The 15,907-nt window shown below is 39.1% G+C and overlaps 1 protein-coding gene across 2 annotated transcripts in view; it reads right to left on the bottom strand.

Moving 5' to 3' along the window:
• The window catches only part of LOC145464129 (glutathione hydrolase 1 proenzyme-like), a 50,008-nt gene that overhangs the window by 28,339 nt on the left and 5,762 nt on the right, over window positions 1-15,907 (bottom strand). Inside the window, exons 4-8 of one of the 2 annotated variants that reach the window (XM_081447944.1) lie at window positions 15,203-15,507; window positions 14,299-14,438; window positions 9,601-9,788; window positions 9,041-9,281; window positions 6,970-7,910 (exon numbers count right to left, since the gene is read on the bottom strand). In XM_081447944.1, the coding sequence (XP_081304070.1) occupies window positions 7,620-7,910; window positions 9,041-9,281; window positions 9,601-9,788; window positions 14,299-14,438; window positions 15,203-15,507 (1,165 nt within the window). In that variant the 3' untranslated portion in view covers window positions 6,970-7,619. Of the gene's footprint in view, window positions 1-6,969; window positions 7,911-9,040; window positions 9,282-9,600; window positions 9,789-14,298; window positions 14,439-15,202; window positions 15,508-15,907 lie in introns of those variants that run through there. The other variant, XM_081447945.1, reaches the window with a different exon arrangement.

Below are 15,907 nucleotides of genomic sequence, written 5' to 3'. Positions count from 1 at the left end.
ACACCCGGTTGGAACAACGTGCGAAGCAGCGAATGACGTATAAACCGCCGACGAAATTGCTGTCGCCAAAAGCGTGTGTGAAGATCGGGCAATGGAATGTTAGGATAATTTTGTGTGTAGATATGGGAGTTAGCAACTGACTACATGGCAGCTACTATTACTACATGTAGTATTGGTTGGCATTCTCTCTGTTGAGACCTGACGAAGGGGATGACACGGTTTATAACACGACATTATTATCTTAGTGTAGGGATGTCCGACTCCTCATTACGAGTGGTGAACTTATCTTGATGTAAGCATAAAATGTTGTCCTTCAGTAGAACATTATTTGGATAATCTAATGTTCTACTGTAATTAGTACTGTATTTATCTCGGTGTGTTGCGAAGGTTGAATGGAGGGTTCCACTTGAAATTTTAGGTCTAATAGGTGGAATGACCTGATAGTGACCACTTCTTGACCCAGCTAATTAAAATGTACAGTGTGTATAGAAATAGTTGTATCATAACGATAGTACTAAAAAAGAAGTTTTCAAATGGAAAACATTGGAATATAATCATTCTAGATCAAGAATGAAACTACAGGAATTAATCTACGACATTTCTGACCACAAAAACAAAGGCAGGGTGAGTACCTGAGCCAGCTGGGTGAACAAGGGAAGTCTTGATCACCAGCTTCAGAATCCTCAAGGTGTTTCTGTAGGCAGTGAAGGAAATTATATTGTTGCCGATTAACAAACTTATAAAGATCTTTTCTCCTAGAGGCCCGTTTTTGCGTAAAATTGGCGGAAAGGGTTCTTTCAACCTTGCCAACCACTGTGTTCAATATGACAAATATCTTATTGTGTCAGACGGGGAGGAACACTGTGTCAAAGTTCCCGATAGGGAGGGGAGTTTTTTTATACAAATTTGGAGAGAAGGAGTTTGGGGCAAGGGGGTTCAATGAATCTCATTTCTTGTCAGTTAACAAGGCTGGACACATCATGGTTTGTGATTAATCGAATCACAGAGTTCAGGTGTTTGAACTAAGTGGAAAGCTAATCACAAGGTTTGGAACAGTATAGTAGGCAGCGAGGTTGGACAGTTTAATCACCTGGTCTCTACAGCAATTCTTAGTGATGGTAGGATAGTTGACTTGTTACTGATTACTGGAATGGCCGCCTTTAAATATTTGAATAGATATATCCCCTCACTTTTGACGTGATATGAATTAGTTCCCTTCACTATTATCAATTAATTTTAAACTCTTTGTCAGCCTTTTATTCCAGGCAACAAACGTTATAACGTAGTTATAAGTTACAAATTAGGAATTCTCACTCAGATGATATAACTGGAAAATTAAATGCATAGCTGTTTCTTTTATTATAGGTTTCTCGTGTATTACATGTTACTTTAACGTTAGGGTATCTAAACCGTTATATTTCCTTGTCCTTGATAGACAATGATCTACTACTTGTTTCAATAACTCTTAGGCTGAGCTGTTGTAAATATAAGTTCCTCAAAATTACTTTAGCGCTTTTAACGAACTCTTATCGAAGTTTCTTTAGCAGGCATTATATTGTTCAATCAGTGCTACAAACAAACAGTGGGATTCAGTTTGTGTTATAACACAAGTAAATTGTGTGATATTAATCATTGTTAGATAGTTTAAATTACTGGTCTCAGAAACAACATAGCAGTATGACTTGTAGGTTGAACCACGTTTAATTAGTGGACATATCTCTTCCAAAGAACATCTTTATTCTGAATTTGTGTTAAAAAGCAGTAGTGCATGTATGTTTTGTAACATTACATAATGCGTTTGACTATTCACTTCAGTGCCTAAAAGGCATCCACGATTGTTAAGATTGAAAATTATGTAGACTCTTTTAATTTAGGTGTAGAGAAATGTTAATAAATACCTCTTACTAACCGAGTTCGAGGTCCGTTCTGTAACTTACAGACCGAGTTTTTTCCCCCATCGATTTATGGCCCAAGCGCAAAGCACGCGGGCCAAAAATCGAAGGGGAAAAAACGAGGATCCGTAACCTACATTACGGACCGAGAGGACGAGGTTAGTAAGATATTTATTATATCTCTACTGTGCGCCTGACGCGCGTTCGTGAACGATTTCTATTCGCACGGAGCGGCTTCAAATTTCTGACGCACGTCAAAAGCAAAACGAGCCAATTTGAAATCGTTTTTAAGTCGTTAGCACGCTTTAATACACAATTTAGGGTAAAAGAAAGTTTTAAATTTTTACTTTCTATAAATGTTAAGAACAATTGGCGATAAATCGCGGAACAGTTTGGCAACAAAAACAACTTGAAATTTTAGCGGGCCGTACAGGAGAATACGGCCCGCTAAATTGACCAATCACAACGCGCGTACTAACTGAGAGATATTATAAACTGTGCCAATTTTTGCTCAAACGTGTTGTGATGTTTTGTTGATGATAAACAGGTGAAGTTTAATTGCGACGATTTGTTTGGGAGATTGATTTAGCCAACAGATTAGTAATGTATCGATTACCGCCGCCATTAGATTTCACAAGAACGTTATCGCTTTTCCCAAATTTGGACTCTCTTTGAGTGAATATTTGAAGTCACTTAATATGGGGCCTACAAAATAAGTATTAGTTATACGCGCGTATCTTTTTAGCAGTGCTAATTACAAGCAAATCAATGTTCATTCAATCGTAACTCTGCCAACAGATGCTTAAGTGGTCAGTTCAAGGCAGTCACTGTCTAGGACAGGAAGCAACCACTCAGTATCTTGCTTAACTTCATCCTTAAATACACAAAAGGTCATGTGGAAATAGGTAGAAATCCATTCCCTGAGTTAATATTACACGAGCGCTGAAATTTCGCAACCTTGTTATTTTGCAATCGCTGGCGTCCCAGTCACCTTGTTGTCCTTTTACCAAAACTCCCCCTCCCCCCCACTTCCCGTTCAGGTGTTTGAACAAAGTGGAAAGTTTCTAAAAAAGTTTGGAACAAAAGGGAGCGGGATAGGAGAGTTATTTCGTCCAGTCTCTACAGCAGTTCTTAGTGATGGGAGGATAGTTGTAACTGACTTGCGGAACCACCACATTCATATTTTTGAATAGATATATCCACTCATCTGTGATTTCAGTAATACCAATCAATTCCCTCATTGCTATCAATAAAATTGAGAACATGATTTTGAACTATTTTTCACTGGTGATCTGTAATTGGTTACATACTAGAAAATCTCACAGAATAGAAAAAGCTAAAAAGTTACCGTTGCGAGGGTTAAATAAAGAATTAATTAATTAAATCATTAATTGATTGATTGATTGATTGATTGATTGATCGATCGATCGATCGATTGGCCGTGATAGCTACCTTATTTAATTTCTGTTTCGAATGTACCAAATGGTTTGTTTCAAGGGGAAAAGACTGCAAACTTTCATTGTTTAGAATTTAAATTTCAAGAGTTCTAAACCATTTTGTTTCCTTATTAGTGGTAGATTGTGTAATATTAGTTGTCAATATCTATCATTGCCATAGTAAGTTTAGATTACTTGTCTCAGAAATGACCCAACTGTATAACTGATAGGTTGAGCTAAGTTTAATGGAAATATCTTTCACAAAGATCATTTTAATTCTGAATTTTGCGTTTTCCTCGCTAAAGGCATATACAAGCTGTCTTGTAGGACTGAAAATGTTAGATAGAGAAATGTCAATAAATTGTTTCAATATTTTCCCATATTTTGTCGTGATACTTAATGTTTGTTCAAAGGGGAAGTTTACAAACCGAAGACAGCAGCCAAAATCCACTTGGAATTTTGCTGTCTCTGATCGCTCTTAAAATGCAGAGAAAACTTCTTGATAAATCAAATGAAACTTTCTCGGGTGGGGGGGGGGGGGGAGGAGGACACGGAAGGGGTACGGTAAACGGGAGAAGAAATAAGGGAAACAGGAGTTCAAAGAGGGGAGGAGCGAGGGAGAAACGAAAAATGTTAAGAGCAGCTTCGCCTAAATATCAACTTGGCTTGGAAATAGCGAAAAAATCGAATTTCTTCAAACTCGCCCACAATGAAGCCCCACGGGCACTAGTTACAAAAATATCGTTTTAAGTTCGATAAATGAAAATTTATTTTTTTCCTCAATTTTTTCGTTTCGATGCCCCAAATTGGCCAAAATCCATCGAAAATGAGCGGTATATTCAGAGGCTCGTAAACTGAAAAGTAAAAATCTTCATTACAAACTGATTGTACGTCGTATTTGTACTTCCTTTCTTGTCTATTTAGAGCTAAATAGATCGTGATTTGATTAGAACTTAAATATTTGACGAATTTTCTAAATTAACGGCCCAAAACAGCTTTACAAGAGGTCTACATTTAGCCTATTTTCAAATGCTAAAAAGGCGTTCTGTTACACGGCTTTTCCCAAAATGACTAGTTTGGTCTGAAAGAGCATTGTTTCTTCTTCAAATTAGTGAAATAAAATTTTTGGGTAAATAAAATCGCGAGCGCTGAGATAGCGAACTAAATGCAGCACTTCCTCCTGAAAACGTGACCTTTGACCCGAGCGTAACGAAACCAATTAATGCACGAAAAACCCGGAAGAAAAGCAAACGCTTCGTTATTTTGAAACAATTTCTAGTGATATCTCTCCGAAACCATGATTGCAAGAAACTATTTCCAGCTATGAAATCTTGCAGGGTCAAAGACGGAGCTAAAGGGCGCATTTTGACACAATAACTTTGTTTGCTGAGAATTGAATTGCAGTCAATTCCAGTGAAATTTGCAAAGTTGAAGTATGTCAGCCGATACTTACCTGAATATTTATATTAATAGTAGAGTCGTCTTCTTGGATCAACCTTCAAAAGAAGCTGGATCCAGATTTGGAAACCTCTAAAAGAAGAAATGTTAATGTTCCGTGACCTGCCCGCTGCTATAAATTAGCTTAAATTCCATGCATATGCCGACCGCATGTTTGTCGTAAAACTCACTTAACTCCTCTGACAGTTTCCATGGGCAACCGCAAAATAAACAATCCCCAAAAATGTAAAGTGAAATTGGCTGTCTTCATGAACAGTTATAGAAGCTAGAATCAAGTTCCATTGCCTTTTAAAAGGGCTTGATTCTACGTTGTTCACTCAGTAGTTACTGTCACGTTCGAATACTGCGTAGTATCGGTCGTGCACACTGAGTAAGTTTCCCATACACAGTCTTGTACGCGTTTGTCTATTGAATCAAAAGTCAAATACTGCGCTTGTGCAGCCTGTGGATAAATGACAAACTTTCAGATATATTTAACACTATTTTGTAACTAGACCCAAAAAAAGGAGTCACAATGAAAAGCCCAAACAAGTGTCTGCAGTCTGCACGGTCTCCACTGTTTTGGCGTGACCGATTCGCGGCATTCAAACGTGAGAGTAGTGAACAAAGTCGACGCAAACAAATAAAATCAAGCACTTTTTAAAGGTAATGGAACTTGACTCTAGCTTCTAACTGTTCATGAAGACAGCCAATTTCACTTTACATTTTTGGGAATTGTTTATTTTGGGGTTGCCCATGGAAACTGTCAGTGGAGTTCAGTTGGTTTTACGACAAACATGCGGTTGGCATGTGCATGGAATTTATAGCATCAGGCAGGTCACGGAATTTTAAACATTTCTTCTTTTAGAGGTTTCCAAATCTGGGTCCAGCTTCTTTTGAAGGTTAATCCTAGAAGACGACTCTTCCATAAATATAAATATTCAGGTAAGTATCGGCTAACATACTTCAAGTTTGCAAATTTCACTGGAATTCGTTAACGGTCATTGACTTCAATTCTCAGCAAACAAAGTTATTGTGTCAAAATGCGCCCTTTAGCTCCTTCTTTGACCCTGTAAGATTTCATATCTGGAAATAGTTTCTTGCAATCATGGTTTCGGAGAGATATCACTAGAAACTGTTTAGAAATAATGAAGCGTTTGCTTTTCTTCCGGGTTTTCTTGCAGTAATCGGTTTCGTTACGCTCCGGTCAAAGGTCACGTTTTCAGGAGGAAGTGCTGCATTTAGTTCGCTATCTCAGCGCTCGCGATTTTATTTACCCAAAAATTTTATTTCACTGATTTGAAGAAGAAACAATGCTCTTTGAGACCAAACTAGTCATTTTGGGAAAAGCCGTGTAACAGAACGCCTTTTTAGCATTTGAAAATAGGCTAAATGAAGACCTCTTGTAAAGCTGTTTTGGGCCGTTAATTTAGAAAATTCGTCAAATATTTAAGTTCTAATCAAATCACGATCTATTTAGCTCTAAATAGACAAGAAAGGAAGTACAAATACGACGTACAATCAGTTTGTAATGAAGATTTTTACTTTTCAGTTTACGAGCCTCTGAATATGCCGCTCATTTTCGATGGATTTTGGCCAATAGGCCCTTTGCAGCTAAGCCATCACGTGACCTGTTTTTCATAAAATTATGGGCTACAACTTAAAGAATGCCAGAAATGGAAAGAGCGCATCGAAAATATCAAAATGGCCAAGTTTGAGGCCCCCATCATTAAAGAAGGAGATTTTATGACGCTCCAAATTTTTAAAAGAATAAGAAGATTTGTATGGAAAAGGTTGTTGGAGAGCAAGGCCTTGCTCTCCAGCAACATTTTCCATACAAATCCTCTAAATTTTCGGAAAATTCAAACTGTCGTATAAACTTACTCTTTAATTCCACGGGCCTCAAACTTGGCCATTTTGATATTTTCGATGCACTCTTTCCATTTCTGGCATTCTTTAAGTTAAAGCCCATAATATAAAAATTTTATAGGAAAAATTTGGTCACGTGACCCCAGCTGCAAAGGGCCTATTTGGGGCATCGAAACGAAAAAATTGAGGAAAAAAAATACTTTTTGATTTATCGAACTTAAAACAATATTTTTGTAACTAGTGCCCGTGGGGCTTCATTGTGGGCGAGTTTGAAGAAATTCTATTTTTTCGCTATTTCCAAATCTAGTTGATATTTAGGCGAAGCTGTTAATTCTTAAGTTTTGTCATATTTTTCAATGTAAAGATGTGTTGTGCATGTTTTTCTCTTGCATATATTGAAGTTTTAGTTGAAACCAACACTTACAGGAAACACTTCTGATAACATTCTATTTATTCTATCTACAGCATGTACATTCTCATTTCTAAGCAAAGACATCTATCAGTCCCAAGCAGAGTCGAGGAAAGTAAACCATAGTCCCGTTCACAGGCCTCTTGCGGGCAAAACCCATCTCAAAGGAACTAGGAACGAGATTAAATGAAGATATTGTAACAAATGGAGTCGATATGAAAAGCAAAGAGAAGGGCAGAAATGCACAGTATGAATGTCTTTCATTGATCACGGAATCATGAGTTAATATCGTTCATTAACTACAAGAAATTATTTCCATATTCAAACATTTTGTATAGGTTGGAAAGAGTTACAAACTGGCCCTAAGCTGGGAATAACAAGATGCTTAATCTAGCCGGTTTCTAGGGCTAATAATTCTTTTTGATGATGACTTTTAAGTTTCCAGTACACGTTTCACGTATCAAACGCTGTAACTCGAAATTCGCTAGCTAATATAGTGTTTTGGTCACTCTTCAATACTAGTGTGAATGGAATCATACTACCAGAGTTTTCGGGATCGGCATCGGGACAATCGTTCTATTGTCCCGCGGGCGCGCCATGTTTCCTCGGGTCTGATTTGGCGAATATTCCCTTTTCAGGGTCTCGGAATACTGCCTGCACCACAGCAAAGAATTCCACGCCAGTTACGTTGTGCCCGCGTTTTTTCAAACCTTCCAATATTTCGCGTGACATGCGGTATTTCCCAGAAGTATCAAAAGGTATTTTTTCATACGATACATCCTGATTGGGCACCAGTTGAGTATGCAGTCGAGGCTTGTCCACCGCGTCAGATAAGGATTGTTCAAACCACAACTTGTTCATTAACACCTGCGCATGTGGACAAAACTGTTATCCACTGAACACAGACAGGGAACCTAAATTCAGGCTGAGAGACTTCGGTATACGAACATGCATTAGCCCGAGCCTTATAACGACGATTTCATTAATGAATAAAGAAGCCTAAGCCGTGTATTACACTGTGATAAAACACGATGGGCATTTGAGAACGCGAGTAAGATTTCTCGAGTGTTCTCAAATGTCCGGAGTTCATTTTCTTTATGATATAGACTTAACACGCGCAAAACAATAAAACACGCTTTTTCTATGTTTTATACTCTGATAAAACATGGGTTTTTTAACAATCAGAGCGCGCGTAGGGTTGTATCTACATTATAACGGTAGAGGTAAAACACCAATCACATTTGTAATTTAGAGCATTTGTTCTTATATCTTAAGATTTATGGGTTTGAAATCAAGAGAGGATAAAGTAAGAGAGTTATTTCCCATTAAAGTTTTATTTTAGGTAATCCCTGCTGGCAAGTTATTTTTAGAGATGGTACCCAGCTCAGTGCACCCGCGTATAATGTTACGACGAGTGTTGCGCAAATATTTTCTTGGAGGATGAAATTAAGTGTATAACCGTGTTATTATGTCGCTCAGCCGGGCTATCCACGTGCGAAAATTCGTGTCACATGATTAGCTATCCCTGGACGCTTCTGCGATTTGAAAAATCAGAGTTGATCTAAAAATAACTAGCCTGCGAACGCAGACTTATTTCCGGCTGCCCCTTGTCTCCGCCGAAAATAACGTCTGCGAACCCGCGCCAGGAAACGATTTCTGTGACGTAATGACTTTTGTTTTCTCTTTGGCCAATCAGATTCCATGGTAAAATGAAACTCGAGTGCTCCTCGCAGCGAATACCTCGCGCAGTAGTTCTGGGGCTATTTGAGCTAAACTGTGATTGGCTTATTAGAATTCCTACGTTACAGAAATCGTTTCCTGGCTCGGGTTCGAAGACGTTATTTTCGGCGGAGACAAGCGACAGCCGGAAATACGTCTGCGTTCGCAGGCTAAAAAATAACATGAGAGTGATAAACTTGGAAATAAGTCCTGTATGGCGGATGAACTATCGTACCCTTCATTTTCTCTTGTTCGAAATATGATGCCATTAAACATACCAGTGACACGGCGGTGGTGATTCTTTTCCCGCCTGAGGCGCCGATAACAAGCTGAACTCTGCCGTCGTCGTTTGTCAAAATGGCGGGAGATATGGACGAGAAAGGTCGCTTGTTTGGCTCGGGAAAGTTAAAAGGAGATGGAGAAATACCGTCCACTATGTTGTGACCGGGAATGTCAAAATCGTCCATCTGGTCGTTGTAGATGATTCCGGTGACGTTAGATCGATATCTGGATCCAAATCTGTCAAGAAACATCTCAAATTTGAGAATCATGATCGAGCCTGTGAATGTCATCAGAGAGGGTGCTTGTCAACTCGATGTACGTGATGACGTCATGCTTACATCACAGCGTTTGCAGAACTCACGTTAAGTTTAAGGCTAACAAATAAAGATTTGATAATTTTTTGAGTGCTTCTACAAGCAGTCGGCCAAACGACACTATAATGCACCTCTGGCTAAACGTGATTGCAAGGTTCTAAGTGAGGGTCGAAAGGAAAATTTACTCAACCATCAAAGACAAAAAGAGTTAATTAATCACTCGCAAGAAGTTTTAAACCTACCTCCTGTTGATTGTAGATGTCACGGAAACCGCGTCACCATTTGGCGCCAAAACAGCCACGTGCGTTGTGCCGTAATCAGCGTCTGAGAATGATTGCGCGTAATATTTCACATCCTTAAACGTCATGCTATCCCGTATTTTGTGACGTAACCGGTCGCCTGTTTCTTGACTTAACATCTTTCTAGCAACCTGTGGTGAAACGTTGTGCAGACTTTAAGAAAGTATTCTTGGAAAAACGCCACCCTCTGATGGACTGAAGGACATGTTTCTGTGACTCGTTCGAATAATTCGCTGGAAGACTATTCACAGTCTTGCAATTTGATTGATTAGGCAGCCATCTACTACGAAAAATTAGATTATGAGATCGAGATTTCTCTGAGGTGGTTTACTCGTTCCACTGTTTATTAACGCTAAGTTTTTGCCTTTAAACTTTTTATACTATAAAACTTTATCTGCTTCTGCTCCAATTAACATACGTAATTTATATACGAAACCGTTCAGTGTCCATTTTTACAGCAGCACACGCTCTTCTACTTCCGATAGTTTTTTACATAAAACCCTCAAAACTTGAAATTAAAAAAAAACGCGTTTTTAAGAATTGGTGGTAAACTAAGGAATGCGATGCCAAGCTCCCTGGGAGAACTACCAAAAGAAATCATTCAAACTCAGAATTAAAAACAAACTACTAAGTGTTCTTGAAGACGAAGATTCCTTCATTGAGGTTCACCAGATTATTTGTAAATTAAAATATCAGTAGTAGTAAAAGAAAAATTATCTCATAAATCTGATAACCCCTCACTTCTTTTCTCATTCTTTTCCCACCTTTTTCTTTTATTCACATTTTTCCTAACTTTCTATTTTCCTATTAACTAATAAAAAAACATTTGCAACCATATCTTGATAGACTGGCCCGCCTAGACTAGCACTAGCTATCCGAGGGCAAGTCCAGCTGTAAAGTGTAAATTAAGAAATAAAATACGATTGAAATTGTCATCATGAACTACATCATGACCACTTTCTTTTGTTCGCATGGTACATGTATCGCTCACACTTTCATTGTCGTCGTATGCGCGGGCTTATCAGTTGTTTCAATAATTTCGTACGCATAGAAATCGACGTTGTGCTTAAAAAAACCGACCGTTTAATCTCAGTTTCTGAAATTAACGATTAATTAGTTGGGCGAACCGACTATAGGTTTACCCTCGTATTTCGTATCAAAGTTCAGTCACGTGCAATGGGCAATACCGCAGACTCGTCGTTAAGCCTCAACTTTCTTTTCACGATGTCGGAGCCGATGCCGGAAGGAAAAAATTTATGACGAATATGTTAACAGATGGCGCCATCTTTTCTACGTTCGAACATACAGACCCGCTCACCATTTGCGGTAGATCCACTCTAAAAGATGGCGTAGTCAATGAGCGTATATTTCGAAACGGGTCGTTCCGCGAACTCAAAATAGCGAGAGAATCGAATGATTTAGCGAAGGTCTTACTAGAACCAACTGAACCAGAAATCAAATGACTTATATGAGTTATCAATGAACAGAAAATGTGGACAGAGTGATACTTCAGAATTTACGAAAGTTTTAAGTGCTGATAAGAGCCCCTCCCAGGGGGGTACATGTTCCCATGATCCCTTGATATTTTTGGATTTTATCCCTTGTTCCCCATTAATAAAACCCCTTGTTCCCAAATATGTTTTTAGCTCATGTTCCTTGGATCCCGAAAAATTTTTGCACCGTTCCCTTGATCCCCAAAAATGTTTATCATTGTTCCGCATATTCGTTTGCTTGTTTTACCTTTCTATTCATAGTAGAAAAAATCGCTTTCGAACCGCCCCTTTCTTCTCCTTAAGATCCGCTCATGCTGTACTTCATTGGCTGCAGTTTCTGTCATCTCAACTGTCTCAGCTGCCTCTGCGACAGTTACGACTTCATTGGTATGGTGAAGCACATCAAGGAGAAGGATAAGATCACCTTCTTCAAGCTCTAGGATATCTTCACGGTAGTTATAGCAGGTTAGGGCACAAACAATGTTGCTTACATCGACATATCTCTCTTCATCTTCCGTGAAAAGCACTGGATTGAAAGGATCTTGAATGAACACTTTGGCTTTCACCCTCTTCATGCCAACACTCTCATTTTCTTGCAGACAGGCCATTATGAACAACTGACGAGTATCACTGGAATCAGCTTTAACACAGACAATCTGGCTTTGTTTATAAAAAGTCTCTGTTGTTTCCCTATGCGGCACTGGGACTGATGCTGCTTCACTCAGCACTGTGAAATCTAGGGGCTGTACAGTCGGAGAGTCAGTTGCATACAGATTTATGGGCAGAGTTCCTGGATTGTCCTTTGTTGTTATGTTTCGCACTGTTTTCTGGGGGACACTCTGACCATACATTGCTCTCCAGTTCCTCATTTCACTCACTTACTTCTCTGATAGTTTGTGTGCCTTTGGAGGGCATAACTTGGGTAAATCCTTGTAATGTGTGGTGGTGAAAACCTGTGGGTAATAGGACTTCGGAGCTGTGAAGTAAGCAAATGGTGTAAAACATTGCCTCTTCAACCGTTCCTTGATTGCCCTGCTGAATCTGTAATCGAATTCAAGCTGTAGGGGCATGTCAGTGGCACCACTTCTCATTTCTGAAAATGTGTTTTCGACGACAAGCGTTAGAAGACTTTTGATACTAAACTTGGTGGTAAGGCTTGGATTAAAACGGTCCAGCAGGTCCTTGATGTTACGCAGAGACTTCAGGATCCTTCTTTCATCTTCCATGACAACAGATGAAACAGTTCCTTGAGGGTCTTGTGTCACAGCTGTGGTACCAATAAGGCTCATAACCGCATCAACACACTTTTTGTCAAAGGAGTAAACTTGCTCTAGTCTCTCGACTGCCTGGGGGAAACAAGCATTCCCAAGATGCCTTGCGAAGCTCGTAATAATAATCATTTCGAAATAATCTAGCATGACACTCAAGTACGTAATAGATTTTATATTTTAGGGGTTCGGAAAGTTAAAAAAAAAGAACATATTATTGAAAATAGATTGGTGTTCCCTTGTTCCCAAAAATCTACTCAAGAGTTCCCTTGTTCCCTGAAAATAAACTGAACATATCCCCTGTTCCCTGAAAATAAATGCTCCAGTTCCCTCGTTCCCTAAAACCCCTGGGAGGGGCTCTGATAAAGACAAGGTGTATCGTGATAAAACTAAGGAAACTATAACAAAGACGCCATGTTTGACTGCAAAAGTGGCTTTCATCAGGGTGAAGAGAAACGGAATGGTCATATTTATGTGACCTCTGTCATGATCACTACATTTATTTTGTTTTTGCTCAAACAGAGTGCATTATCAGCTGTTATTTTTCCATTAGTGTTGTCGAGTGTTTGTGTGGTATCAAATAACGTGGTGATGTATTCTTGGTTTTCATGCGATGCAGTCATATTTTAAAAAAAATTACCTTTTCTTCGGAGGTTTTAGTTTTATCAGATATAAGATCCTTTAGGAACTTGACGTTTCACAACGTTTTAGCTCGACAAGATTCTTCGTTTTGTAATAGGGCAAGTTTGATTTTCGAAGCTTTTGCGTTGCGTGACATCAAATGGCGCCCCGAGAGGGCTGTCGCGTAGGTCAAACGATGAGTTATCGCTTAAGTTCCTGCTAACTGAACAATTCTTGCCCTAGAAGAAGTACCAATTTCAACGTGTCGGAACTCTGGAGTAATAACTTTTTGTTTCAATTGCAAAACTCAATGACAGATGTTTCTGTAAATTTACGGCCGCCAAAGCTCAATGAATATTTTTCCCGATAACGCGCGAATGAAAAACTGCAGAAGTCTTATCTCTTGGCGAGGATGTTTACCTATCAATCGTCTATCATATCCCAGATTCTTGACTTAATTTATTAAATGGTTACGATTTTTAAGTTTGATCGCGTGAATTAGGAGCAATAATGACAGTGTCAAGTTTGTACAAAAGATGAGAAAGAAACGGCATTCTACACGGTCAACACTGAATCGAAAGTCGTCGAGTTGCAGAGAGTTTTTGGGCAAATATCTATCTTTGTATATGTATACAGGTTTCCAGGCTATTATAAAGATCTATAAACACTCACTTGGTGACAATATTATTATGAACTCAGAGAAGTGCAGACTGTGTACATATGAAATAACCGCAGTGAACAGGGTGAGAGAAGAAGACAGTGACCCCAATCTCCTCAAACACATAAGTGACGTCACAATTCAAATCAACTTCACTACGATTACCGTAGCTTTCACTTTCATCTATCGGTCAGTTAAAATAAGCGATGTTTTCGTGATGATTACGGTTTAATGATATTTCTTTGAGACATGCATCAGTACATGCTATTTTTAGAATCGCTGCGCACCGCAAATGATCAACACTCGTAGCTAGTAGCGCATCTAGCTACAGCGCGACTTACGATCTTAGATCGTCTTGTTAATGATTTGATCATGAAGATCTCACTCTGCGCAGATTAAGTATAGTGTCTCTGATTAGCTGTTTTCTGCCCACCCATAACTATACACTATGAACATGCGAGATGCGAGGTAAATACGGATTTTATTCTGATCAAAAGTCGGATATGTCTTGAGCGGAGAGTGGGGCTTGACCATTTAGTGACACATGCTACTCAAAGTCATGCAGACTAAGCTATTCTTGTTCCCTATTTCATTAACTCACCTTTTCTATTTGTGAATTAAAGTCTGGATCTCCAAGCCGACTGCGCCATGCATAACTGAACTTAAAAGCTTCAATGATGCGGTGATACGTCAGCACTGAGGCGTTCACGTCATTACTGAATGGTGACGTCAGATTGTATCCTGAAATGTCAAATGTTTGTCATCGAATAACTTTAACGTTTTGGTAAAGAATCCTTACTCCGCTCTTAACCCTTAGTTACATTAGGTTTTTTCTTCTATTTTAGAGCACCCAAGAATTTGTTTCTATGCTTTGCAGTTTAAGGAAACACTAGGTTGCCACAGGAGTGTTTTACTATTTGGTTCCAGGTGACTTTTTACGATAACTGCAAAAACTCTCGCGCGCTCATTGGCTAAGTTTCATTGTCAATAGAGCGTTTTCCCTCACGTGGGCAACAGCCATGCAAATTTATTTGGAACAAAAGAAAGTGTTTACATAAGAAAAGAGTTCAATTCCCACAGGATTGGTTTGGTACACCGACATGGCCGCCGTTTCATTGTTTTGGAACACCGATATGGCTGCCATGACGTCATGTGAAAACGCTCTATAAGCGGACAGACACATGAATTTATAATTTATACGATGCATTAACGAGCGAAACCGGATAATTTGGCTATTTGCTTTTATCAAAAAGCACCGCAGATCCACTCGGCTATCGCCTCGTAGATCCACAGCTACTTTGAAAATGTTAAGACGAAATTCATGATGAATAACAGGACAGACGCATGAAACACTGACGTCGATTTGTTAATTTAAATTAAGCAAGGATCAAGATATTTTCTGTCACATATATCTTTTCAAGAATGTTTGATGTTGATGACCTCTTCCAACTCAGGTGACAGAGAGTAAAATAAGGAAAAAAAAAACTTTGAAGAACAACACCCACCTTTTAAAATGTTCAAGATTAGCGCTAAAACGGCACCGCTTGTGGGGGGTGGGGTGAGGTACATATTCATGCCCGAGAGTTCACCCTTATATGGCGTTCTGCTGATCGACTTGTATTTCCTCAGATCTTCCAGAGTCACGGCCCCATTGATTATTCTCATATCTTTCGCGATATCATTGGCCAACTGTCCACTGTAAAACGATTCGGGATTGTTTTGCACTTGTTCCAGGGTCTTTGCATACTTTTCGTTCTTGATTTTATCTCCTTTTTTACGAAGCTTTTTGTTTTTATCCAGAAACAGTTCGCTGAAATCATATTGAAAACAACAACTCAGTATCGTGGCATTACCAGGCTAGAGAGAACGAAGTAAGATTCAGAACTTTTACACATGTGACATCCCTCATGCATGAAATTTACTAAGAGTATGTTTAGATTTGCATTAGACCATCTTGTAACCAAGAGAAGATGAAGGGAAAATAGATACTCCCCTTTATAGGCTTTATTTCTCAAGTAATCCTTGTCAATTTATTTTTAGATCACCAGCTCCCGGTTTTGGAAATCCTAGAATCAATCCATCCAGTGACGTGTATTTTGTTCACGTGCCGGGACAGCCCTAGCAGCTTTACATGAATTTTTTCCGAAAACGCAGCAAGCGGGTGGTAACATTGCAATGATCCGTGCGTGCACTAGATAACACAGTTAAAA

The sequence above is a fragment of the Orbicella franksi genome, chromosome 12, assembly GCF_964199315.1.
Source record: "Orbicella franksi chromosome 12, jaOrbFran1.1, whole genome shotgun sequence".
Lineage (NCBI taxonomy): Eukaryota > Metazoa > Cnidaria > Anthozoa > Scleractinia > Merulinidae > Orbicella > Orbicella franksi.
This window is presented reverse-complemented; position numbering and strand designations above follow the sequence as displayed.